General features: G+C 40.1%; 1 protein-coding gene across 4 annotated transcripts in view; it reads left to right on the top strand.

Moving 5' to 3' along the window:
* hipk2 (homeodomain interacting protein kinase 2) overlaps positions 1-27015 on the top strand; it is an 89997-nt gene that overhangs the window by 12330 nt on the left and 50652 nt on the right. For all 4 annotated transcript variants that reach the window (XM_077516585.1, XM_077516584.1, XM_077516583.1 and 1 more), the window contains exon 2: positions 9698-10850. In XM_077516585.1, the coding sequence (XP_077372711.1) occupies positions 9698-10850 (1153 nt within the window). The remainder of the gene's footprint in view (positions 1-9697; positions 10851-27015) is intronic.

The following is a 27015-nucleotide window of genomic DNA, read 5'->3' as shown; positions in this document are numbered from 1 at the left end:
ATGCAAGCACCTGCGCGACAGATCAGACCAACAATTCACAAACGAAAACCTGTCGCGTCTATGATGTGCTTCTTTATCGGTCAGCTGTGTTTTGGAAATACAGGAAGTGAAGGTTCTATCTTGTGAGTGGCTGATCCCCAAGGTTTCTGTTCAGGTTGGACCGGTTCCTCACTTGTCAGGGTTCATCGCAAGGTTTCGGAGGGGTGGGACTTCCACAAATCCCTTTGGGTGCATGTTTTTGGGACGCTGTTTTAATGCACATAGTTGCTGCATAGTTTGGACATTAGAGTTTTGACGTATAGTTGAGTGCTTGTGAAGCTCAACTGCTCATGACACATTTGAAAATGGTGTCAGAAAATGCACGTCTGGTGGAGGCTCACCTATTTAGAGGGCATGCAAATGGGGTGGCGAATGTGTGTGGGTTTGTGCGGTGAAGATGAGCTGGCAGGTACAAGGCAGTAGTCCAGATGCCTCTGTTGGATACTCATGGAACAACAGACTTTGACCTCTGACTTTATGAACTGTTCCATTGGCTGCGATTGGCTGGCAACCAGTTTGGGTGTACCCCGCTTACTGCCCATAGCCGACTGAGATAGCCTCCAGCACCCTTACAACCCTTGTGAGGAACAAGCGGTTCAGAAAATGGATGGATGGATGGACCTTCCATTGGACAGTGATGACATTTGCTTAACACTATAAAAAGAAAAAAGAAAAAAAATGTTGTCAAGTGGATTTCTCGCATTTTCAAAAAGAAACAGCATATTGTTTTTATGTTAGCAAACATTGTACAGTTTGCGTGACCCCAATGGGTACAAGCAGTATAATAAAATGGAAAAGTGTTTTCTAGCTTAGTTAGTAACTGCTGTTATTGTTAACTCATTCAAACCCAAAAACATAAACGTTTTAGTACTTTGTCCTCTACTCCCCAAAACGTTCATTTATACATTCTTTTATGTTTTTTTCTATGGTAGAGCTTTGATACAGCTTCTTACATGAAGAGATTGCTTAAAGCAATGGTAGTTATTACAAAAAAACGGCCAGCAGGTGGCAGCAGACTATAAGCGATCAGCCAGGGCTTTGTTGCAACACGTTCTTTTTCCCAGGTTTGTGAATACAGATGAAACTTAGATATTTTCCAATTCTAATTGCTGCAAAACGGAATCAGATACAAATATGCTTTTTTCTCCTCATGAAAGAAGACTCTAATCTTTCTTTTGGTAGCTTCCATCTTTTTATAGCAATAGAACAGAATATTCTGTGGATGTTCCAAAATCAGTCAAAATCAAATAAAATAGCCGGGAGCGAAGGGGGTCGCTTCAGTGAAAATGGCTGGGAGTGAATGAGTTAATAGTAATAATGTTGAGCAAAACTTAGTCGTATTTTTTTTTTTTTTACCATATTTGACTGCCAATTTAGGAGATCTAGTTCTTTTTCCCTGCTAGCATCATTATTTGTTGTTGTTCATATAATTTTCCTCTTTAGTATAGCGGCCATTTGTTTTTGTTATTTTGTTATGTTTCTTGTTAGAAGGGTTGCTGGATCCACGTCCAGAATGTAAAAACCTTGCCACTGAATCATTAGATTAAAGACCTCACAAAAGTACAAAAACAGTTTCGAAGTATCGAATGAACACTATAACAACCTGCCAGGCTTGTATGTTAGTTACAAGCAAAAAGCAATATACTACTCTGTTTGTTTTCACCGTGTAAAGGTGTGATGCATTGTGGAAATATTAGAAATGCTCAGATGTTCGGCATTGTCCATAGTTGTCTGTGTTTTTCAAATATGTCTTTTAGTTCTGTGCTGTTTTGTATTTAACAAAAAAAAAAAGCAAAAGCACCCCCACTGTTTAACTATCAAACTTTACCAAAGGCAATTTCAATCTCCATGAAAACATGCACATCTAATTTAACAAATCAATCACTACAGTGAGAGTTCATAAACTCGACAATGTAGTTATGAATGCTTGAATGAATAAGTGTGTTCACAAAATAGAAAGCATACATGCTTAGGTTTCCTCACTGAAATCTTCTTGTCCCCGACATCACATTCTGCTGTGGACGTTATCCTGTAAAGAGATAGATAAGAGAGGGCAAAATGGCTCATGTTGTTTGTGTATGCAGGCATGTGCGTCCTTGTGAGACTATCAGCATCATTGTATGCCGCGTTGTTTGCATGTCATTGTCTTTTGTCCTTTACTTCCTGAAACATTGTCCTTTTCAAACCTCAGCTTGCACTAGCCTACCCGTGGCCTGTATTCACTTTCACAATCAAACCTCAAACATCTGTCAGTGGCTTATTTCACACAACGCGACATGTTGTACCGCTTTTCAATGCACTTTTTCCATGGTCTGTCTTTCTCGCATGCACTTCTCCTGCGTTGACGTCTTTGCTGTGCACTGTGTACAGCTGTCATTGTTGATCCTGAGAGGAAGTGTGATATAGGGAGTTATTTCCCATGGTTTGTAAATGATAAGTGTTAGAGTGTGGCTGCTTATCAGGAGTCAAGGCCAAAAGAGCCAGTATAATTAAGCCTGCACACGATTTAATGCTTGCAGTGAGGCTCGGTCGAGTCTTAAATGAGTAGGTGGATTTACAGTATGACTATAACTTACTCATTACTGGGATATTCAATACCACTTTTTTTCAGACCAGTACCAAGATGAGTACCTAACTCTTAAGTAGTCACCGGTACTGACACCAAGAACCAATATCACTTGTATTTTTGACACACAAAATCCCCCCCCCCCCCCCCCCAAAAAAAAAAACAACAACAAAAAAACAAAAAAACAATGACAGTTATTTTTTTAAGAAAGAAAGACATCTCGATCTATTGCACTTTCCTTAAAATTGCATGAAATTCATGGCAATTCCTCTAATTTATAATTTTTAGTTCCTAATCATAGCAAGAGATCAATAGAAGATCTTTATTGTCCCTGGAGGGCAATTTGGTGTTCAACAGTGCCCTGCAATAAATCACACACACACACACAAAATAAAATAAAAAAATAAATAAAATAAAAACAACCAAGTTTCATAAATACATTCAAAACATAAACATAGTTATCATCAGTTTCATGAATGCAATCTCAGAGCTGATTTAAAAGTTTAACAGCTGATGATACGAATGACCTCAAGGTATCTATTGGAATTTGCCTTCTTAGAAAAGGCCTACCTCCTTCATGATTAGAGCTGGGTCTAAAATATCAATATATCGATATTGAATCGATATTCCTTTTCAGAGCCCAATATCGATTCATAATACCTTTCCCCCCCGTAAATTAATGTGCCAAATAGGGCCTGACCGATTCATCGGCCTCTGATTATAATTGGCCGATTATCGGCCTTCAAACATCGGCCAGTTGAACTAAATGGCCAATTATTTCCTCCTACAAATGTTTATTGAAGAAACCGAAGTTTCCGACGCTGTGAAAGTACCCTGAATGTACAATTTTGCTTGCGTAGCATTAGCAGCTAGCAAGTGTGTAGCGTATGTTATTCTGTTGTCCCGAAGCGTTGTTTAAGCTGTTGAATGACACCGCAGTTGGAGTTAACTGTCAAACTAAATACACAACGTTAAGAATGACATCCACTGTATATTTAAATACAAAACACGCTAGTTTTCAAAACATCGCTAGCCTAGCGCTAACAGGAGGTTAGCAAATGCTAACGGGAAGTTAGCGTCGACTTTGAGAGTGTTTTTCCATCAAATAAATCGAATCGGGCCCTTCTGAATCGAATTGAATCGATTTTGGAAATCTGAATCGATACCCAGCAGGCAATAACCAAAACTGTAAAAAGAGGGAGCTACTGTTTAAATAACCCTTTATTGGGTGCAAAGATGCTCAACCAATCTCTATGAAACTTTGTGAATTGGCATGATGCATTCTGGTGTAAATGTGGATACAAGCACAACTCATTTTGTTGTTGCCATTTTAGTTACATTGGAACTATTCCACCCACCCCGGAATGCAAATAGTAGAGTTCCATTTCTACCATTACTCACATCTTACATCATTGTCCATGAGTCAGAAAGTAGCTTACTAAATGGATAGACAGAAATGCTGTTCCCCCCTGAACCCAGGACCAAAAATAGTATAGTCCCTTTTGTCCGTTCGTAACATTTTATGTCATCCTTCATGAACCAGGAAGCAGTCCACTGAGATATGAGCAAAACAAACAAACAAACATAAACAACCCAATGTTTTTTATGCACGTTGTTAAAATGATACATTTCTTTCATTTTCTTTCCTTTATTCTTTATTTCTTTCTCGCTCTGAGGGGAGAAAAGCCGAGCGTTGTTCTTTGTACACTTCCGACACTTGTGATCTGATTAACAAGAAATCCAGCTGAAGCAGAGCAACCCGCTCTGCCACCATTGCTCGCGTGCCTGGTGAGGCTGACTTCGCATTATAAGCAAGTCTAATTTCTTTTCCCTTAAAATAGGCGTTTTATGGGAACACGCACACAAAAGCATCCTTTTCTTGCCACATGTATCGGGATGACATCCTAAAACGCTACACCATACATGTATGTGTTTGCACTTCTCGCCGTGAGTGAGGTGAGAGTCTTCTGTACAGCTGTTGTAAAACCTTGCCACATGGCATATTTTAGCCTTGAGTTGACCAAGAGTCACATTTATTGCAAGCTGTCAGCTGATTTACGAGCCGTGTACATTTGTCCAACAACATGGATAATTGCCTTGCCGGATGTCCTTTACTGAGATCTCATCTCCTTTATGTGGATTTTAAGAGCGATGAGGGAACTTGTAGGCCTGACGGAGCCGCAGCCTATATGTCAAAATCTTCCTGCAAGCCTGTGTGATGCATTGCTCTATAAATAAGCAAGAGATGAGAGGGCTAAAAAAGCAAACGGGATGGTCAATAGTATCCACGGGTGAGTGTGAGGGCCTGCACAGTGTCAGGCTTCAGCACCTCATCGGAAGACTCGACTGCAATATATGGACAATATGCTCCTCCACAGTGTACTTCAGTTTATTTCCGGATAGCTTTTTGAACCCCCAAAGTTGTTATTAGTCATTAAGTGGTGAAAAAGACAATTTAGACTCTCGAAAGGCAAAATTTGGATAATTCCCAGAAAAGAAAAGTTTCTGAGGAAGAATGTTTGATGCGAGAGTCCAAACTTCGGCCCGAGGCCCATTTGATGCCTGCAGCATAAGCAAAAAATGCATTTTAAATTCAACTTATGCAGCTTTAGATATGCAAAGAAACAATTTTCAACTAAAGTACCGGTAGTAACAACATTTCTCTATATAATGTTTCATGAATAATGTTTCTGTTTAAGATGGAAAAATGTATCCCGCCCACTTTCTGGTGTCTGTGTCAAGGTCTGATTTGTAAACATATCACATTAATGATTAATTAATATCATCATGTCAATACTGAACAATTTTAATCTTGTTACAGATTTCGCATTTCTGCTCAGGGCAGGGGCGGATCTATTCTACCAGATTACAGGGCTGCGGACCACCACAAAACCGTGAAGAATCCTTCAATCCTAAATTATTTGCCTTGTCACCCGTAACAGAAAGTTAAAATCACTAAAGAATAAAATGCTACAGTTAATAACATATATAATAGCCCTCTGTCAAAACGGTTTGGACACATCTGTCCTACCTAAATTATTAAAAATAAATAAATAAATACATTGTTCAGATGTTCAGGCCTTACAGGTGACTTACTATTATATTTGAAAATGAAGAGAGGATGTCTGCTGTCTTGATGCTGCACTGAGGTCCAGGAGCAAAAATCATAAAAACCAGGTCAAATAGTCAAATAAATATTGCAATGGGTTATTATTTTGCAAATAACACTATATTTTGCATTGTGAAGTAAAATAGTCCTTTTCAATTCAAGTTGACAGATGACTGCATGCTCCACATGTGATAATATGATGACGAAACACAGAAGATGGCATTTTTGGGTTCACTGGAAGTGGATAATTTCAGTCAGGCCGCTTCAATTTTATGAATACAAGGACTCATATAGAAATTGATGTGTTTGAAAATAAGCTTCAGTCAAGTGTCTTTTTCTCAGATTTCAAAATATTTTCATTACATGCAGAAATAAAATGTGTTCCTCGTAGCAGTTTTCGTAAATGCAAAACACTATAGTTTTTTGTTTTTTTTTGTACATAGGCTATATAAAAAAAATAAATAAAATAAAATCAAAGATAAATGCAGTGTTAAGCCATTTTCAAATGGGTTTTGTGGCTTCCTATTTTTTTGTTTGTTGTTGTTTTGATTGGTTCTTTGAGTGTTTAAGGTTGCCAACCCCAGGTCTAGAGTGTCTAAAGACGTCATTTGATTAACTAATGAGTTCTCCTTCCCCCACACAGGCACCGGCCTTCACAAATACTCCAAATATATGCAGCCAGCATTTCTACATGACTGCTGTATGTGTATAATCTCCTGGGTGACGGCTGTTGTCTCTCTTTGCACGTATGGTGCAAGCTGAGCATGGCTCATATTTACAATGAATAATGGCCTGTTTAATGGATTTTAACCATAAACCGATGAAAAACGGGTTTGCACACTCCCCACGAATCCTGGGGCTGGTGAAAGAAGGTCTCTTTGTAGTAGAGTTTGGTATTTTTTCATGGTTCCTCGTTAGTTAGAGTATAAATGACACATTTAATAAAAGCGTGCGAACAGAAGCAGGTCACAGGATAAAATGTCAGGGCCACTTCACATTCTGATCTCCTTCCCTCGTATTCAGGCCGTCCCTCACATGGTATGTAGCCCTGATCCTCCTAAAAAGAAGATTAACAACCCCCTGACAGAGACGTAATCTTTCTGAAAACATTGACTATTACCATTTCAACAGGCTGCCTCAGAACAGTGGAAAAATGAGTCTCAGGAATCCTTAATTGCAGTCTGTTCATTTAGGTATGCTCAAAGGAAAATGGTGACTCCTGAAGGCATTTAAACTCTGTCAATGTGTAGCAAAGGGCCTTTACAGTCTTACAAGTTAGAAGTTCAATAACTCAAATAACACATTTTAAGCAAAGGTTACTTCTGACAGCATTATGGTTTCAATTCCAAAATGTGTCTGAACTTTTCACGAGGCTCGGGAACTGTGCTTAGCCATTGACATATAATTAGTCACATTGTTGCTTGTGTGTGTGTTGTCATGAGATAACATTCCAGCCATTTGACCTCTCACTATTGGTTCATTTAATTATTCGTGCAACACAGGCCTCAAGACTGCACTTTTGTTTGTACTTTTACACTCATGAAAAAAAAGGAGCTGGACACAGATTCATAACAAGGGAGGCCTGTTTTGGTGTGCATTTCTAAACATCTACTTCTAATTCCGGAGCTTAACCAGTTTGAGGGAACACGTGTGGCCTTCAGTTCATTGCACCATGCAGCCAATATCAAGTGAACTCTTTGACCACAGCGTAGCATCTGAGTGACTGAGATCAGGGCCCCTTTAGAGTCCAAACATTTCCATCATTACTCGGGTTGATGTGCTGGAATTTTCAAGAATGAGACCTGGGCTATCTCTGTGTTCATCCATCCATCTTAGTGCTTGTGATTATCCTGTCTGGCTTTCAGTCACACTCTGTTGACGCCACTCAGTGACGCAACCCATCATTCAAATTATATTTAGAGAAAAGTACAGGCACAGGAATTGGTAATCCAAGAAGTGACATCTGGCCTTCCGAGCTTATGTGATTAGCAGAGAGCCTTGGCCCTAATAGCCTCATGGACGTTCTTCATTACCTCTCTGGACAATCCATACCTGCAGACTGTTCAGTGTTAGGTGGAACAAAAAGTACATCCTGATGATCATGCGCAGACATTAATATAACAAGCTTTAATATGTAATGTAGGACACACGGAAGGTGCTACATGAGCTGTAACACTTGTCGGGCTTACTGTAAACCCTCTAATGTGCACGACGGCACCAATCCTACAGCATTAGGACTAAGACAAGATGAGTGTAACGATAGCAGCAATGTCCGAGCAAAGCCAGAGGGGAGACAAAAATGGGACAGGAAAATTTCTTTAAATACAAATCAAGGAATTTACATTTTAATAGAGGGCTGAGTTTTCTTTTTTTTTTACAAAGCGAATCATGATTACCACTCACTGACAAGGCATTTATCCGTGCCCTCTGCTTCCTGTCCACATAATAGATCCCATAAATATGCATGCTTTCCCCTAACATCATAAGAATGTACGTTATAACTTTCAGATGATGAGGAAAAAGAGGCAAAACAACCTTTAGTCCTTCTGGATGGAAATTCAGTTTTTATATGTGATCCATTTACATTGGATAGAAATATACTCAGACATAACTGGATGCCATGGACATGCACTAATAGGGAAATGTTAGAGGGAGGGGGCTGCAATACCGAACAGTATGAGATTTGGACTCTTGCTTAAGAACACCTTGAAGTTCAGGGGACACAATCTGGTAACCAGAGCGCCATCCCAAAGACCGCAGACTTAGCTACAGCTCTTTAGTAATTGGCAATTTGGTGGACCTGCCTGGACACAGCTCATGTTTTTGTATAAGCTTTACAGCAAGTGGGAAAAATGCCAATGTAACAAATGCACATTTACCGTAACCTTGTTGATTGGCATACACAGAATGAAAAAATTGTCATTATTAGAACTAGCGCTATGGCGTTCATCTTGTCTACTTTTTAACTGAGTCTTACCCTTTCCATTCATCATTGGAGTAGCAAAAATATTCAACTGCCTGTGTGATGTGGATGGGCTAAACTTAAGTGTAGTCACCAAGTATGGTTCCTTGCCTATAAAGAGTTACCATCAGGCATCAGTTCATCAGCACCAAAACCTAATTATGACCAGGTGGAAGCTCTTACTTTGTTTAGAGCTCAGTCCATCTATACAGTATATAGCAGACTGGAAAGAGCAAAACTCCAAGCTGCATATAATCTTCTCAGTGCTGTGATAATCATTTCAATGCCACAAACAAGCCTGTTTGCTAAGGAGGGAGATAAAGAAGTGACTATTTTTGGGCAGTTGTTTGCTTGGAGAGGCTTTTGCTTACTCTAAGGCATCTTGTTCCCAAGAGTTAAGTGCACACTTGTGCAGTTTTGCTTTTGTGTTGTTGTCTTCAGGATCTGTGGTTGAGATAGAGTTCAGTTCCCTTCTGCTGCTCTTATAGCTTTCTGAACAAAAATGTCTTTCCCCCAAAGTGAGTTATTGTGTCCCAATAAATGCAGCAGCAGGCTTGCGCGGTGAAGAAGGAAATTGCAATCATTCCTTGGGACTTTTTTGTTGCCTTGTTTGTATGTACTGTACATTTTTGTGTCTCTGTTGTGTGTCCTTTTCAAGGTTCTTTTGTTTGAAGTCCTCTTTTATTCCCCACTTCATCGAAATGACTTTTCGCAATTAACGCACATCTTAACCTTCTTGTCTACGTTACCATAAAAGTATATTTTCACTTTTTATTTTCTAGAAGTACTATAAACTGTTTAATCACGTGGTAGAAGATGATGTTTTTCTTTAGCATGTTAATGATGTTAACACGTTGATGCGTCGACATACAGTATACGCTTGGTGTTTTAATGACCTGCTCTGACCTAAGCTGTCTTTATTTAAAGCTTCAAGCTACCACTCATGTTTCATTGACTCTGAAATTCTTAACATCTCATTTTCCTTCTTTGCCCCTCCCCTCTTTTTGCCCTCTTGTCACAGGTATGGCCTCGCAAGTGCAAGTGTTCTCCCCTCACACTCTTCAGTCAAGTGCCTTCTTTAGCGTGAAGAAACTGAAGGTGGAGCAGAGTTGCAACTGGGATATGACAGGGTACGGCACACACAGCAAAGTCTACAGCCACAACAGCAGCAAGAACGTGTCGGCCGTGAGCGGCCCCCTCGGATTTAACAGCGCCCTGCAGGTAGCCAGCTCCACCTTGCCGTTCGAGCAGGCGCTCATCTTCCCAGCAAGTGCGGGCCACATCGTGGTCGCGTCAGCTAGTAGCACTTCGGGGGGCGTAGGCTCTTTACTGGGCAGCGGAGGTGGAGGCAGTAACGGCAGCGGAGGGGGTGGCGGCGGCGGCCTTGGGGTTCACAATCTGACTCGCCGCAGCACCGTCAGTCTCCTGGACACCTACCAGCGATGTGGGCTTAAACGCAAGAGCGAGGAGCTCGACAACAACAGCAGTGTGCAGATCATCGAGGAGCACGGTCCACTGATGATCCAGAACGGAGCAGCCAGTGGCGCCACGGTGGCTACGGTGGCCACCGCCGCCTCCACGGCCACGTCCAAGAACAGCGGCTCCAACAATGAGGGCGACTACCAGCTGGTGCAGCATGAGGTGCTCTGCTCCATGACCAACACGTACGAAGTGCTGGAATTCTTGGGACGAGGAACGTTCGGACAGGTGGTTAAGTGCTGGAAGAGGGGCACCAACGAGATCGTGGCCATCAAGATCCTAAAAAACCACCCGTCGTACGCAAGGCAGGGTCAGATCGAGGTCAGCATCCTGGCGCGTCTGAGCACGGAGAGCGCCGACGATTTCAACTTTGTGAGGGCCTACGAGTGCTTCCAGCATAAGAACCACACGTGCCTGGTGTTTGAGATGCTGGAGCAGAACCTGTACGACTTCCTGAAGCAGAACAAGTTCAGCCCACTGCCGCTTAAATACATCAGACCCGTCCTGCAGCAGGTGGCTACGGCGCTGATGAAGCTGAAGAGTCTCGGTCTGATCCACGCTGATCTGAAGCCGGAAAACATCATGCTTGTAGATCCATCTCGGCAGCCCTACAGAGTCAAAGTCATTGACTTTGGCTCAGCCAGCCACGTCTCCAAAGCTGTCTGCTCAACTTATCTACAGTCCAGATACTACAGGTATGAGTTTGGACATTCAAGAATGTAAACATTATATTCATGTTCGTCACTTTGTTGCTGATCCTTTTATTGGCGCACTGGTTGTATTTCTGAGTCTTGTTTGAATTCTTCTTGCGTTGATGGCAGCGGTTTCAAAGCAAAGCAGATTTTTGGGGGGCTATTCATTTGTTGCAGCTGAAGTCCTCAAGATCCCTCATTGTGCTTTTGTTTTTGGAATTGCTAATCTCTTTCATTGTGGGATGGGGATGTAGACGCGCAATGATTACACATGATGTGTGTCTATCCGTACACACGCATACTCTGGGTTAAAATTGAGCAATTTATGTCAAAAAGAAAAATGTGATGAATCATTTTCAATACTGTAGATGTTGTTAAGGAAAATACATCTGCTTGACAGTCAGGTTAAGATTCTACGCTGAGATCCACTCTCATTAAAGAAGGCGCCAATCATGGAGCCTGCCCAGGGGTCTAGTGCACTGCTTCCAACTGCCTGGTTTCCCCCTGGACCTTCAGCCCCATCACCACGGAGGGCTCCCATTTCCCCTGAGATAAAGATGAAGGGGTCAGCCCAAGTTCTCCTGTAATATGTGCCTGTAATCCACACCAGCGGGCCCTGCATTAGAACCAGATGACTCCCTGGAAGATCTTTCTTTCTTGTACCTCTCATACAGGCCTTTTATCCAAAGCAAAAAAAAAAAAAATAATATTTTGGTTCAAGTTGAGGTAGCGTCCAGGAATCAAACAGTCTTAATGTTCACACAAAGAGACACTTGAGCTGTGCTCGGGGACCCGACCTGGTGTTGGAGCTGAGGCAAAGGAAATAACAGGTGTGTCAGCGCGACAGTATTCCTCATGTATTTTATGATTATGCCAACTCAAACCACATAACCACAGGCACATGTCAGGTGGTTGCTCTCTAACTGTCAAGATAGTGCTCATTATATTGAGTAACGGTCGGTGTATTTATTTACCTTTCTTTTGTACATGATACACATTTGTGCAACTGAAGTGTCTTTCAGTTGCTTGACCGTTTTTCCTTTGCAAACATTGTTTTTAGTTTAAGTCGTTAGATTTCTGACAAGACCTGGTCTCTGATCCAGTGTTTGTAAACCTTTATTGAGTGAAGGTAGGGTGACCAAACATCCTCTTTTGCCCAGACATGTCTGGGTTTATAAGGTTTACATATGTAGTCATGGAAAATGTGAGTTTTTTATTGTTTTTCACAGGACCGATTAACATGTGCTGAATTTCATTGATTGACAAATGGCAAGCGGTGTGCTACTGTGATGTATCTGACCTGTCTATCAGACGAATGTTTTATTAGTAAATGAGTGCCAGAGAAAACTGTTTGCTGCTGAAATTGGATGGAATATGAAAGTAATATAATGCAATATAATAAGAATACAAGCACTAGGTCATCCTGTTGATTTGCCTGCCTTTTACCACTGTTGTTGGAGTCATACAAGTCCAAATGAGGCGCTGAGCTGTTCAGAGAGAGTATTGGTATGATCTGTGCTCCCAAACCAGAACCATGATCATGGTGTGGGTTTGATCCCATACCCCATATCGTGGGAGGTTGACAGCTTGAAAAGTCGATCTTGGTGCAAAAAAAGGCTGGGCATTTGTCAAGTAAGAGCTTTTTTTTGTTTTGTTTCATTTTCTGTCCATACAGAGGAGGCATACGTTAAAATAGTTACATTCTATGGCATTGTTGAGAAAACTTTGAGTATCATTTAAGTTTCTCGAGGCTGGGCCAAGTGTCTCTTTTTTTTTTTAAATCAAAGTATGGTCACCATATGTGAAGGCACTGAGTATAACTGTCTCTCACTGATCAACACCGAATGTCTCAAAATACACAGGTTGACTGCCTCATTGTGGTAGAGCATCACATTTTCGCCGACATAGCTAGATAGGTGAACAAAAATATATTATTTGTTGTTAAATAATGTTCAGACCCGTGAAGTGAACTTGGATAATTTCTCACAGCACACCTGATGAGCTGCCACGACACACTATGTCACAGCATACTGGTTGGAAGTCTTTGCTCTACTCAATGCACCTCCATTAGCAGTCCGCATTTATCACCCTCCGTTGCTGATTCATTATTGTTTGTCATTATGCCTTGTCTGGAAATGGCTTTCTTCATACTTCACTTCCACTGGAAAAAGTCCAGTACTAACAAGCTAAAATACTACACATATAAGAATAAATCACATGTAGTTCAATTCCATGTCAGACTGCAGGTACAATCGTTCAGCGACACAACACATGTACACATCTTGAAGTAAACTTTCCTACCAGTTATCTGTTGTTGCTCAGCAGTACTGCAGGTCAATAATGAGGCCATAACATGTTTTGTTTGTTTTGTGGGGGAGTGATGAAAGTAGCAGAGTAGCAAGCTCATCCTTTCATTTCCTCTTTGGAAAGCAGCAGAAGGGGAGGAAAACCCAAAAATTAGACACCAGATGAAGGACTCTGCGACCCTGATACGATGTGAATACACGCTTAATTTGTGTATTCCTTAGACGCTCTTTAATAAAGGCCCTCGACTTTATATAACACTAGCACCACATGTCCAAAACTGCAGCGTCTGATTTATTCTGATGACAGAGGCGAGTCTTTAGTTCAGAAGTGAGCTCATGGGAGATGGTCAGTTGATCACGTGAAGTTGAGGCAACAAACACACTCTGGCTGCGGGTACACATTCCACAGGGTGTTCAAAGGTTCAGATGAGAGCGTTAAACTGTCTTTGATGGCTTCAGATGAAAAGATAACAGGATGGTTGCTGGTGCATTGTGTGGTTTGTTCCCTTAAGGTTACTGACTACACACGGCTGTCATTTGGCAGCTCAGCCTCGACCGCTTTTGTGTTACTTTATTTCCCACACATTAGCCAAAACTACTCTTTCATCTTTTTAAGCCCAGTGGAATTAAATATGCCGTTGTGGGCTGATGTTTTATTTTTGTTTTTTTTCCTCTCTGCCAAATGCTGTTTTGGATTGATGAGGTGAACTTGCATGAGTGTGAGATAATGGTATTGTGGAATTGTGGGCGCAAAATATTTGCATTTTCCTCCACTTTCAATTGTCTCATAGTTGAGAGAGAAGTAATATTACATTCAAGCCCGTTATAGATAGTTACACCCACAGAGCTGTTTTGACTTTATTTTCTTTACATTCATTTGCTGAGTTTTTTTATACCCGTCAGTCACAGATGTTTGTGTCATACATAGTGTGCTTGTTTATGTTCATGCTCATGTACACACTAAAGGAGCCTTTTGCAAATGAGTTATGGATTTTCCACATCGTTGACTTATGCAAATAAAAAAAAAGCAGAATTCAAGCTTGCTATTTACAAGTGCAGCTCTCAGGGTTCTTCCGGTTTCAGTTTTGTTTGCTTCAGTGCCTCATGAATACATGGTTGTGGGGATGATGAAAGTGCAATATTACGTGCCGGTTTGCATTTGCTTCAGCCAATTCATTAGGGAACTACACAATCTAGTGAAATCATCATCAGTTTTGATTGACAGAAATATATTGATTTAACAATATGTTTATTTTTATTATTGATGTAGTCTGAGGAATATGTAAATTGTTTTGGTGAGGGAAAATATAGGGGGTTTAATGTCTTGGCTACTTCAATCCTGACTACCCAAACCTGCTCCTATATGCACCTCTTGTCCTCTGTCTGCTTATAGCTGATGATGTAACAGGCAAACCTTCTCATCAAGATCACACCTCTCCATATAAACGGATTATTCTCTTGTCTCAGTTGTATCTGTCCGATACACCTCATCAGGAAAACGTCCTTGAGATGGGTGGAACACAGTGAGACATGCAGTGAGGAAAGTGAAGGAGATGACGGAAGGGAGACATATTTAGTCAGTCAGTGGCAGTGATGTGCTTTGTTACTGTGCTTTTATCTCAGATTTTACCTTTTCAGAAATCCGTCGCCATGATTTCCACCAGGGACCCGACATCTTTTGCTAGGAATTAATTTTGCAAATGAATGTGGTGCTTTCAAGGCAATTATTCCAGATAATCCTCACAAGCTGATGTCAGCAGTTTTGCTGAGTGTAGGCGAGTAACAGGAAATTGTCAAGGCATCAGACAGGTAACATTACATTCATCCCAAAACAAACATTTACTATGGAGCAAGTGTATGCCTTTGATTATTCTTGGTGGTGATAATCACTCACTCAGTCATGTTCTTGACTGCTGCCAAACACAGAAATTTGATCTAATAAGGCAACTCATAATTATATAACTATATCTGTAAACAAAATTTTTGTACCTTGGTACAGTTTTATGATGCACATGTGGGTACATACACATGCAGTGTGTGACATAAGTTTGAAATGAAATGAAATGTAAACAAGTTGGCCCATTGTAAAGAATGTAACAATTGCCATCACCAAGTGATCATTGTCAATTGTGCTCTCCATCTATATTCAGTTGAATCCTTGAACCATTTTTAATGGACAAATATGCCTCAAAAGTATAACAAAAAAACAGGTATAGTCTTTAAACAGTGTTGTGAGCCGAATTTGAATAAGTAGCAGATATGCAGCCTCTTAATTAAAGTGAACCAAAAAAAAAAAAAAAAAAGAACAATTAAGATAGTGTAATCCACTCGCATGTGGACCAGCAAAGCCACAGTTGCCATTTCAGCCATATATTGAACAAGGCAAACAGTCAAGCGCACACATACAGGATGACGCCAACCTGACTCCCAATGCTGACGTAACTCATGAGGCTGTGTCCCCAAAGACACACATTCAACACACGAGTACTACAGTATGTACATTAATTACACTTTATAAAAACATTTTATTTCTTTACTTTACCTGCACCTATTACAGCAAAATTAAATAATTTATTATGCTTATGTTTTATGATTTTTATAATACAGTGGGGGTTTTTTCTACAGTAAAAACACGCCAAAATACACATCAAATTTGCATTATTAAAAATTTTCTTTAGGCACAATCTCGAGCTGCCATTTAACACAATAGACCACCACATTCTGTGCTCATGATTAAATTGTGTATTTCTCATATATTTGCAATACTCTGCCAGTGAAAATTCTTGTCATAATTTTGTCACGAAAATGTTTTTACAGATTAAAATTAAACAAAAACTAAAATAGAATCCATTCATTGAGACTATAACGATAACTAAAATTAACTGACAATTTTGTCAATGACTAAAACGAAAATGAAAACAACATAGTGACAAAAATTCACACAATCCAATCAGAAGGAATGAAACGCGGGTCAGAAACTTTTCAGTGTTCACTGCACTTTATTTAATGTTCAAAAATGTTAACATTCATTGTGCAGCTGTAAGATTAAACTCAAGCAATTATGCCCTTTTTTTATTTAGGTGAAAACTAAGTTATGTTATTGTCAGTTCAACAAGTTTCGTTGAAGCAGTAAATAAAGACACTACAGTTACAAATAGGTGTGTTATAATTTTGTGTATAAAACTTGAAATGTATGCTGAAGGAAATTGACTAAACTAGGGGTGTGAATTGCCTAGTACCTGGCGATTCGATTCGTATCACGATTCACAGGTCACGATTCGATTCGATACCGATTAATCCCGATACGAATGGTCACGATTCGATACCGATTAATCCCGATACGAATTTATAAGTCGATTGTTTGATTGATTTTTTTTCATTCATATTTAGAAAATACTAATCAGTAAGCTTGTAGAGTGTAAGATTTATATGAAAATGTATTATTTATTTATCTGAAATTTCAGTCTTATAGAGGTTGTAATCTGTTTCATGTTTGAACAGCATTAAAATAAAAATATTAAGGCTTAATGTGCCGTTCATATAACATTCTTCCATGCTCAAGGTGTGAATCCTAAAAAAAAAAAAAAAAAAAAAAAAAAAAATAATAATAATAATAATAATAAATAAAAAAATCGATTCTGCCGATTATTGAATCGATTCGAGAATCGCGCGATGTAGTATCGCGATATATCGCCGAATCGATTTTTTTAACACCCTTAATATATATATATATATATATATATATATATATATATATATATATATATATATATATATATATATATATATATATATATATATATATATATATATATATATATATATATTAGGGGTGTGAATTGCCTAGTACCTGACGATTCGATTCGTATCACGATTCACAGGTCACGATTCGATTCGATACCGATTAATCCCGATACGAATTTATAAGTCGATTGTTGCGATTTTTTTCATTCAAATTTAGAAAATACTAATCAGTAAGCTTGTAGAGTGTAAGATTTATATGAAAATGTATTATTTATTTATCTGAAATTTCAGTCTTATAGAGGTTGTAATTTGTTTCATGTTTGAAAAGCATTGAAATAAAATATTAAGGCTTAATGTTCCGTTCATATAACATTCTTCCATGCTTAAGGTGTGAATCCTAAAAAAAAAAAAAAAAAAAAAAATAAATAAAAAAAAATCAAAAAAAAAATCGATTTTGCCTATTATTGAATCGATTCGAGAATCGCGCGATGTAGTATCGCGATATATCGCCGAATCGATTTTTTTTAACACCCCTAGACTAAACTGTCAATTTAGTCAACTAAAATTGGTCTTTTTTTCAGCGACTAAAATTGGTCTTTATTTTCATCGACTAAAATTGGATTAAAACTAAAATACAATCAGATGACTAAATTATGACTAAACTATGTCAAAAGGCTATAACTAAAACTAAATTAATATTTCTTGTGAAAATTAACACTGTTCTGTGCTGACAAAGACGAGTGAGGCTGATGCTCGACAGACAAAGCAGGCTTTCCACCACACTGACTCTGCCACACGTGAAGAAGCGTCGAGAAGCATCTTAATGCAGGAGGCTGCATGTTAGTCATTGCTCTGCGAAGCGTCTATTGATGTGTACATGTGCCCAAAGCTAGTTAAGCATCAAGATGGGACCGCTACAGATGAAGTAAGAAAGGTGCAGGGAGGCAGTGATGCTGTTCAAAACCGCAGTTTTGTTTATGAAAGTACTCTTTGGAAGGTGAAGTGGGAGGAGACAGCGGAGCGATTAAAGCGCAGGTGTGTGGGAGGTCGTCGTTTTGCGATCATTTCCCATACATGGAAGTATGCTCCCTTTCCCGTCAAGTAAATGACACGTTAATACTTATGCAAATGAGCTTTCATTTGGTTTAGCATGGCTAGATGGTTGCTTTTGCATGCGCTTGCACTCTCTTGTTGACTTGAGCGCCTTTGATCTGCTGTAATTGTATTAATTAATTATTTTTTTGTACAGTAACTTAAGATTTCTCACTCATGAGCATAGAGGGCTGCGGGCCAACCAGTTGTTGCTTATTGCTAGTGTTGGACCAAAAGCTCATAAGTCACAATTGGTCATATTTTTTTCAGAACTCTATAGTTTTGGTCAGTCCACATTTGTGGGTGTCCGTTTTACGAATATATTATCAACCAATCTAAAGTGTTGAAAATATTTTATTAAAATGTCTATTACCACAAACCTGTTTTTGTTTTTTTTAATATACAGTTGTACCTCGACTTATGAATTTAATCCATTCCAGACCCGTCGTCGTATAATGAAAAAAATCAGAAAACAAACAGCAATTTACATGTAAATGCCCTAATCCGTTCCAAGCCTCCCAAAATTCAGACATAAATGTTTCATAAAGTATAAAAATGCATCAAAACATATAACAAATACATGTTACAATTAGATTATTGCACAATAAATGAGAGTTGTGCATAATGTAAAAAACAAAGAATAAAGAATAAAAATGATGGTCATTTACCTTTTTAAGTGCTGTCTTCATCGTTTTTTGCCCTCTTTGGTTCATGTTCTCAGAAGTGTTTTTTTGCCTGGTGTTTTGTAAAGAACGGATCCAAGGATGTTTGCTGTTTTTTTTTTTTTTTTTTAAACAATCCTTCGAAAATGTCCAAGGCAAACATCATCATAGTGAGCGATCGCCCGACTGGTGAACACTTTTTCTGGGTGATTCTTTTCAACAAATTCCGAAACTTCATGGAAACTTCCGGTATGGCGAGGCATCTTTTTCCAAAAAAGTCCCGTCTCATCGCAATTAAAAACTTACTGTGCAACTATAGCCTTTATCAATCACCAATTGTATGAATTTTTGCACAAATGTGTCCGCCGTTAGTGGATACATTTACGTAAAACTATCTGAACACCTCATGGTCCGAGGGGCGAATGATGCGGACACTACATAGATACATCTATTATCTATCTATTTTACACACACAGACACATGCGGTATGCTAAAGTAATAGCCAATGGCAGAGCAGCTGTAAGTATGTTGCGTTCAGGAAACTCTGGGAGCTGCGAGTAGCAGCCCATACTGTATTTTTACCTTTTGTATTCTGAAACTTCTTTCGTAACAAGAGGCAATATTTTCCTGTTGAGGAGTTTCGTAACTTGAAAATTTCGTATGAAGGGATGTTCATAATTAGAGGTACCACTATATATGTATGAAGCTGCCTTAAATAGGATGGCAACCCAAATATTTTCTTTACATTATGTTGTCTTAACACGGCGTTGTGTTTGTGGCATATGAATTAAGCAGCAAAATCCACCCATTTTTTTATCCATTTGAAGTGGCAGCCATTTTGCCATTTGCCGTCCATTGAAAACAACATCACAGTTGCTCACGGCTCAAGTAATGTCCAATCACAGCTCGGCTTACAAATGTCACATGACCAAACTCAGAAAACAGGTGAGCTGTGATTGGTTGATACCTGAGCCTTGAGTAACTGTGATATGTTCAGTTGATGCCGAGCGGCAAAATGGCCGCCACCTCAAATGGATTAAAAAAATAATAAATTTTGCTGCTTAATTCATATTTCAAAAACGTAATATTAGACAGAATGCTGTTTTAAGACTAGTGGAGACACATAGATCATATTGTAAAGCTAATATTTTGCACAGTAACAGTTTATTCTACGTTTTTTTTGTGTGTGTTTCTTCTTTTGTCGAATTCATAATTCAATCACTTGTGCCCCACCTGCTAGTCATGCCCGCGCACTCTCCCCAATAGGGTCTGCAAATTAATCTCCACTTTCTATTTAATCTCACCTACACATTGTAACATAAGACAAACAGGTGCATCTCCTGGCTCGAGTAGGCCACTCACTTGCATCCAACCTCCAGACCACTAAAATGATCATTAAGGCTTGCTGTATTCACCGCTCTGCTTTCTTCATGACACTCGCAACACCTTAGTATGCATGACAGAATCTTAATAACCTCTTTCATTTGTAATGTGCCTCTGGGCAGCTATTGCACGTGTCTCCACAGAGCAACCACCAAGCAGGAGACATGTAGCAGCTAGGCTAATTAACCTAACGGTAGTAAAGCATATGAAACAGAACGTACACAGTTGTCGGCTTCTGGCAGTCATTCAAACCAAATAATGAAACATTTGCTCCAGTGGAGAGAAAATGACTATCAATAGAGTACACGCCAATATGTTGATCCTACTGTATAAATAGTGTACTATAGATATACTTTATTTGTACTGTACCAGAGGTCGGTGAGTTTCACCACATTGTTCCATCACGCTACTCGTCTTTGTTCTCCCTCCCAGTTCAATTTCCATACATTCCCCAGGTCATTAGGCTGAAGGAAATTAAGGCGCCTTGATAAAACTCTGCGAGCCGCCCACGGGAGGCTGCAGTCGCCCTGCGCTGTATTGATTGGCTCACCTCAGCATTTGCGGTGCGGGCACACCAGTGTGACCTCGTTCAGCTTTACTGGTGTCGGAACAGACTTGATGCCATTCTGTGAATAAAAAAATGCACATTGAAAATGTCTAGCCACAAAAACACACATTGCAATTTCTTTTTGTTTTAAGACTGATTGGTTGGGTAAAATGTTTCACAGCGGAGGTTGCACGTTTGATGCATTTGTGTTTCTTTGGAATCAAGCGTAGGTGGGTTGGCTGTCATCAATTGCTGACTGGCACTAGCGCCCTCGGGTCTAAATAAATCATTAGGCGTCCTGCTGACCCTCTCGCCGCCATACCAGGATAGCCGCCATACGTATTAAGGGAGCCTCCAGAAATGGGGTACCGGTATCCCCCCCGTACTGTGCCTACTCTTTTGCTTCTCTTCTCTTCCCACCTTCACCACCTTCATCCACTTGCATGAATATTTAACAATCTGGATGGAAAATATGCAGGAAAGAAGAGGGAGAAGGCTTTCTCAAGATACAAAAAGGAATTTTACCGTGACTGAGTGGAGAAGAGAGAACAAGTCACTAATGCCAGATTGTTTAAAGTGGTTACATGGATGCTGTCTGTGTTTGTGTATATTAAAAGTATGAGACCAACGTTATATATTTACAATGCCGGTAGTAATTACATCTTCATATTACAATTTTTAAATTTTAGAGATGTGCTATTTTTTGAAAAACAAAGTTGAAAGAATACTGCATGTGTGGAGAGAGACAGTACAATATATTTGGAAAAGTGTTGCAATTTTAGTGATTTGAAAACAAAGTTAAATCTCTCTCCCTCTCTCTCTCTGTTTTGTTTTGTTTTGTTCTATTTTAACATCCATCCATCCATCCATCCATTTTCTTGACCGCTTATTCCTCACAAGGGTCACGGGGGGTGCTGGAGCCTATCTCAGCTGGGTTTGGGCAGTAGACGGGGGACAGCCTGGACTGGTTGCCAGCCAATTGCAGGGCACACAGAGACGGACAACCATCCACACTCACAAGCACACCTAGGGACAATTCGGAGCGCCCAATTAACCTGCCATGCATGTCTTTGGAATGTGGGAGGAGACCGGAGTACCCGGAGAAGACCCACGCGGGCACGGGGAGAACATGCAAACTCCACCCAGGAAGGCCGGAGCCTGGACTCGAACCCGAGTCCTCAGAACTGGGAGGCGGACGTACTTTATTTTAACATATTATAGCCTAATTTTTGTACTGTACCTCTAGCAGTATTTTTTTCCTAGCCGGTTGGAGCCTAATAAGTGTTCATTCATACACAGATCTGCACAACGTCAAATTAACTTTCAGCACAACAACCTTGTAGCGACTTTCGCTTTATGTATATGTATTTTTTTTTTTCGTTGGATGCCCTTCCTGACACAGTCCCACCCATATCCTTACCCAGGACTGGCATTGACTGGGCACTGGATGCTGGCCCAGAATTGACCCGCACCATCTGCATGAATGGCAGCAGCATGTAGCAGTACTCAGCGCTTTACAGCACAACACAGATAAACACAAATATAGTTTTCAGCAAACTGGAGTGCAAAATGCATGAGGCAAAATGAAGCTTTAATGACATCCTCCCCTCCGTTGCTGTGTGTTTTGTTTAAACACCTTCTTACCCCATCACAATAACATGCTTTCATGGTTCCTTTTTATGTCCCACCTCTCTAGTGCTTTTAAATACCATATGCTCATTTGATAAGACGCTGTAGTGCAGCCCACAGCTCAAATCGAGGGTGGCTGTTGTCACCCTCTCTAAAAACGTTGCACCTTCCATTGTCAGCGACAGAATTGAACGAGGCTCTACTCTTATGCAGCGTGGGCTATTTTCAGCAACACTCATCAAGCCTGAAAATGTGCCTGACAATTATGGCACTCAGCTTTGAAGCATGAAGACGCATTGTACTGTAAGAGTTTATTTTATTTGTAGTCAAGATGGCAATAAAACTAAATGAAATCTATCTTTTGTCATTAAAGATATACAAGTACAGTACATAAACATAGTCTTTTATTTTTTATTTGTTTTTTTTTTGTTATTGTTGTTTTTTGTCTGTTATTTTTTACCTGGTGAACTGCAAACGTGTAGTCTCATGCCAAAGCAGCTTTTCATATAAATTGCTTTTCTGGGATAGTACAGGCTGCCTTGAGAGTGTTGGAGAAGAACCATTCATAAAATGGCTCTGAAGCAAATCCTATCTTGCATTGGCTTGATAAATAATTTAATATGACTAATAGCGCCGAGTGACAGAGGACGTATCGCTGAGGTGTATGGGAAATTGGAATAAGTCGGTTTTCGGCTGGAGACGTAATTTGTTTGGAAAAATAATTACTCTTGTGTTGGATTCTGGTTAAATATTAAACAGGTTAGTATTCTGAATAGGTCAAAGGGTGCTTTATGGTGAGTAAATGTCTTCCTTTTGAAATAACCATGCAGAGAAGCAGCCAAGCAGCAGACTTGAGGGGAAATTCCTCTGTTATTGCTAAAATCAACATTGCCACATTTGAAGACAGAAAAATGCAAAGTAATGTCATGTCTCTGTGTGCCAGGGTTTTGACTTTTGAGCACTAATCCCAGTGTTTTATTATGCGTGTGTCATATCATCTGTCAAATTCAGCTTGTTATGGCAAACTGAGAGGCACCAGTGAGCATTAAGCTATATATCAACCCACAGAAGACCACAAAAAGAATACAAAGCAGAAATTCTGTAAAGTATAAAAGCTTTATGGTCCTGTACAACTACACACAACTTCAGTATTCCCGTCCACAGACCATAATTGCCCTGCTTAATCGACCCATACGCATTGTATTGGAAATGCACTCGCACATATGCTGCAAAAGCTCCAGGATATAACTTGAACTCGTTTATTACGGCGCCAGGTTGGCCTCAGTCCTTGAACACAGGGAATATGTCATCCCACTGCGCCGTGAACATACTGTAGCTTACGTCACCCGTGAAACACAGTAACATTCCACACACCATCTTTCATTACAGCCTAAATCTATATGTCATCAAACAAAGACGCTGCTGTCCTTTACACCTAGCCAGATGAGAATAGTTGGCATTTCTGCCTCTGCTTCTCTGATTCATTTTAGGATTTACAGCAAACGCGACTGGAGCACACATTGCAAGAAATATTTTATAGTACACTCACCTACACTCATATTTCACTTCTGTGAAGTGGAGTTTGCTTGGAAGTGCTGTGAATAGTACAAAAGACATAGAGGCCATGCTCAATTCATGACATAGATCGTTCAAGGGGTATCAGCAAGCTTTTTTGATGAAGTATTTAATTTAAAAGTCTAATATTTGTGTTCATCACCATTGGCCTTGTAAGTGGTTTACATACTCTACCTTATTTATCTGCATTTTGTTTACACCCAATTAAAGGATTGCATCAATTCATTAAACAAACCAGGCAGGTTTTCAAACGGAACCGTTGGTAACCGTTGCTACGGCAGCCTTTGTTCGTTAAAGTTGCAACACCTGAACTGGAATGGAGATGTTAAGATGCGGCCGCCAACCGCCACTGACAATTGCGTGCTTGGGCCGCACTCTGGTCTCTCTGAGGTTATTGTTTGCCCAGGTGGGCCCAAACGGCGTGTGTTCGGCCCCCACCACCCCTCATAATTCCACTCCCTCACCTCTCTTGCTTTTTCCTCACACCCGATCACACACTGCTCCTCCCTGGCTTCCTCTGTCCTTTGTTCCGCTGGAGCCTTTGGTTCCACTGAAGCTCTCAGTTACACAAAGATATCCAAATTGCTATTCATCTGCAGTTACCAGCTGTGTACATTGTGGGTTTCTCTATCCCTGGCAGGTAAAAAAAAAATGCAAAGTATGATTTGCTTTGAGTCTTGGCTCACGAAATGTTCCCTTCTTTTTAAACCCAGAATCGACCTCAAATCTTATTCTTATCGTGGCTTGACCTTTTTGATGGAAAGTATAGAAATGGGACATTTTTATGAGGCTTGTTCTCTTCTCCTATTTGGCACAATATTCATGCCAAGTTCTTGACATAACACCCATGCAGAGGCCGGAGGAGCCTAAAAAGTCTGTTCAAGCTGTCGCCATGGTGACATTGAAGCTTCAGATAAGGCGTCCCATATTGAGATGTGATTTGCAAGTGTGCTCCTCTCAGTCTAAGTGTTTGTGAGGGAAAGAAGCGGCGAAATGGTCCGTTGAGTACACCCATCGTCCCTGGCGTTGTGTGCCGCACTGCTCCGGGAACTAAAGAGAGCAGCAGGGAACTTTCATTAGTGACCCCTCGACTTCTGTCCTCCTTTTTTGCCACTCTGCTTATTTATTTTTTCCATCCCATCCTTTCTTTCTCGAGGCTGTCCTTCGCTCTATGCCTCCATTTCTGTCTCTGTACTTTGACCTCCAAATCTGTTGAGAATTTCAATGGGGATAAACACTTTTATTTCTCGAGTTCTCGTCTATACATTTATACAACTGCAGGCCTACAGTATTTCTTTAATTGTGCAGTCTTTCTCCATCGATTCATTTCATACTCCGAGCCTATCCCAGCTGACTTAGATGTTGTTGATGTTGTGATGCACCTTGGACAGATCATTGTCAATCACAGGTTGACAAGTCATACTCAAAAACATCACATGTAATTTACAGTGCTCTGCTAAGATAACATGCATGTTTTTGACTTGAAACATACACAAGCACAATAAGGACACGCAAACTCGAAACAGAAAGGCTAAAGCTGTGATTCTCACCCAGAATATGCAAAGTGTTTCTGGCACTATTGACCAGGTGGGCGGAGCTTTAGACCAAATAAGGACAATTGACACGTATAATATGTTGGACAATACTTTACTCAATGAATGACCACATGAGTAGCCTGCTTGGAAAACAGTTAACCAGTGATGGGACATTGTGATTCCCTTGGAATGCTGTAATAGTGAGCTTTTGACAAATATAAACACCACACAGAAATCTTTCACATGATCAGTGTTTTCACATAGATCAGTAACATTAATTATGGAATAATAATAATAATAGTGGACATCTCTCCAAATTACCTCCACCAACGATGATACTTTGACACTTTCTCGTTTTGTAAATGATCAGCACTTCTCATATTTCTTAACTGATAAACATTTGAACCCATTAATTATGTTACTTTTGTTTGGTTGAGGTCTGTGTTCATTCTAGTTTTATTCACAAATAACACACTTATTGTCTAGGAAGACTAATCTTTCACACTGTTATGTTTAAATCCATCCATCCATCCATCCATCCATCCATCCATCCATCCATCCATCCATTTTCACAACTGCTTACTCCTTATAAGGGTCTCGGGGGTGCTGGAGCCTATCCCAGCTGGCTTCGGGCAGTAGGCACACCCCTGAACCGTTTGCCAGCCAATCGTAACCTCTGTCATTATGCAAATCAAAAATGTCTCTGAGAAAAATGATAGTCCATAAGCACCCATGAGCTCAAATCAGTCATCGCACTTGCTTTTAGGTGCTCTCAACCACATCAAATGCAGCTAATCAGGTAAGGTTTAAAGATACGGATTCTTCATTTCAACCACAAGGCAGTTGTGAGAATTGTATACTCTCATAAAAAGGTTAAATTGTTGAAACGAGTTGTTTTGTTTGAAACTAATGCAAAACGTGGACACCATTGTTGTTAAGCTGGGGTACGACAAGTGCTATTTGCATTACAGCAGTCCCGTGGAGCACAATAAAACAGAGCTGAGAGCTAAGCGAGCGCTTACAGGGTGGCTGGCCCCGCGCTAATTGCGACCGAGGTGCATTTACTGATTATAGTTAAGTGGCCCAAAATGGTCCCCTGCTCTGTGCTACATTGGCCCTCTCCCTCCCATGGTTGATATGGTCAATCGTGTGCCCTGTTGAGATGCTTTTCCACTCAGGAAAGAAAGGAGTCCAGTCATGCTTGTCTCCTCACTTTGTCTACTCAAGCCCACACAAGGGAGACAAATCACTGATGAGTACAGCAGGATGCCAGTTGAAATAAATGTTACACTGCAGCAATGTTTATCCCTTAGAACACTGACTTTAAAAATTCAATATTGTGAGCCATGTGCTGATGATGATTACTTATGCTTCCAGCACACAACAAACAAGTGTCTAGTCTACAATACAAAGAAATGGCAATTTAAGTTGACCCTAAATGTGTTTGTCAAGATCCTGTATAGGATTTATGCGTGGACTGGATCTGGTCAACGCTGTCATAGGGTCACGCCAGGGTTAAGTTTGAGTTCATGACCTGTTAAGTTTGGGTTCATGACCGTGAGATCAAGTGTCTTTTATGTACTGATGTAACAAGTGTCTGTTTTGAACTGATGTAACCAGCATCTAGTCTCGACTGGTTTTAGGCTTTGTGATGTTATGTGATGTCAAGAGCTATGTGATGTCAAGAATCTTTAA

Source organism: Festucalex cinctus, chromosome 3 (assembly GCF_051991245.1).
Source record: "Festucalex cinctus isolate MCC-2025b chromosome 3, RoL_Fcin_1.0, whole genome shotgun sequence".
Classification (NCBI taxonomy): Eukaryota; Metazoa; Chordata; class Actinopteri; order Syngnathiformes; family Syngnathidae; genus Festucalex; species Festucalex cinctus.
The sequence above is the reverse complement of the archived record's forward strand: the minus strand, read 5'-3'. Positions and strand labels throughout refer to the sequence as shown.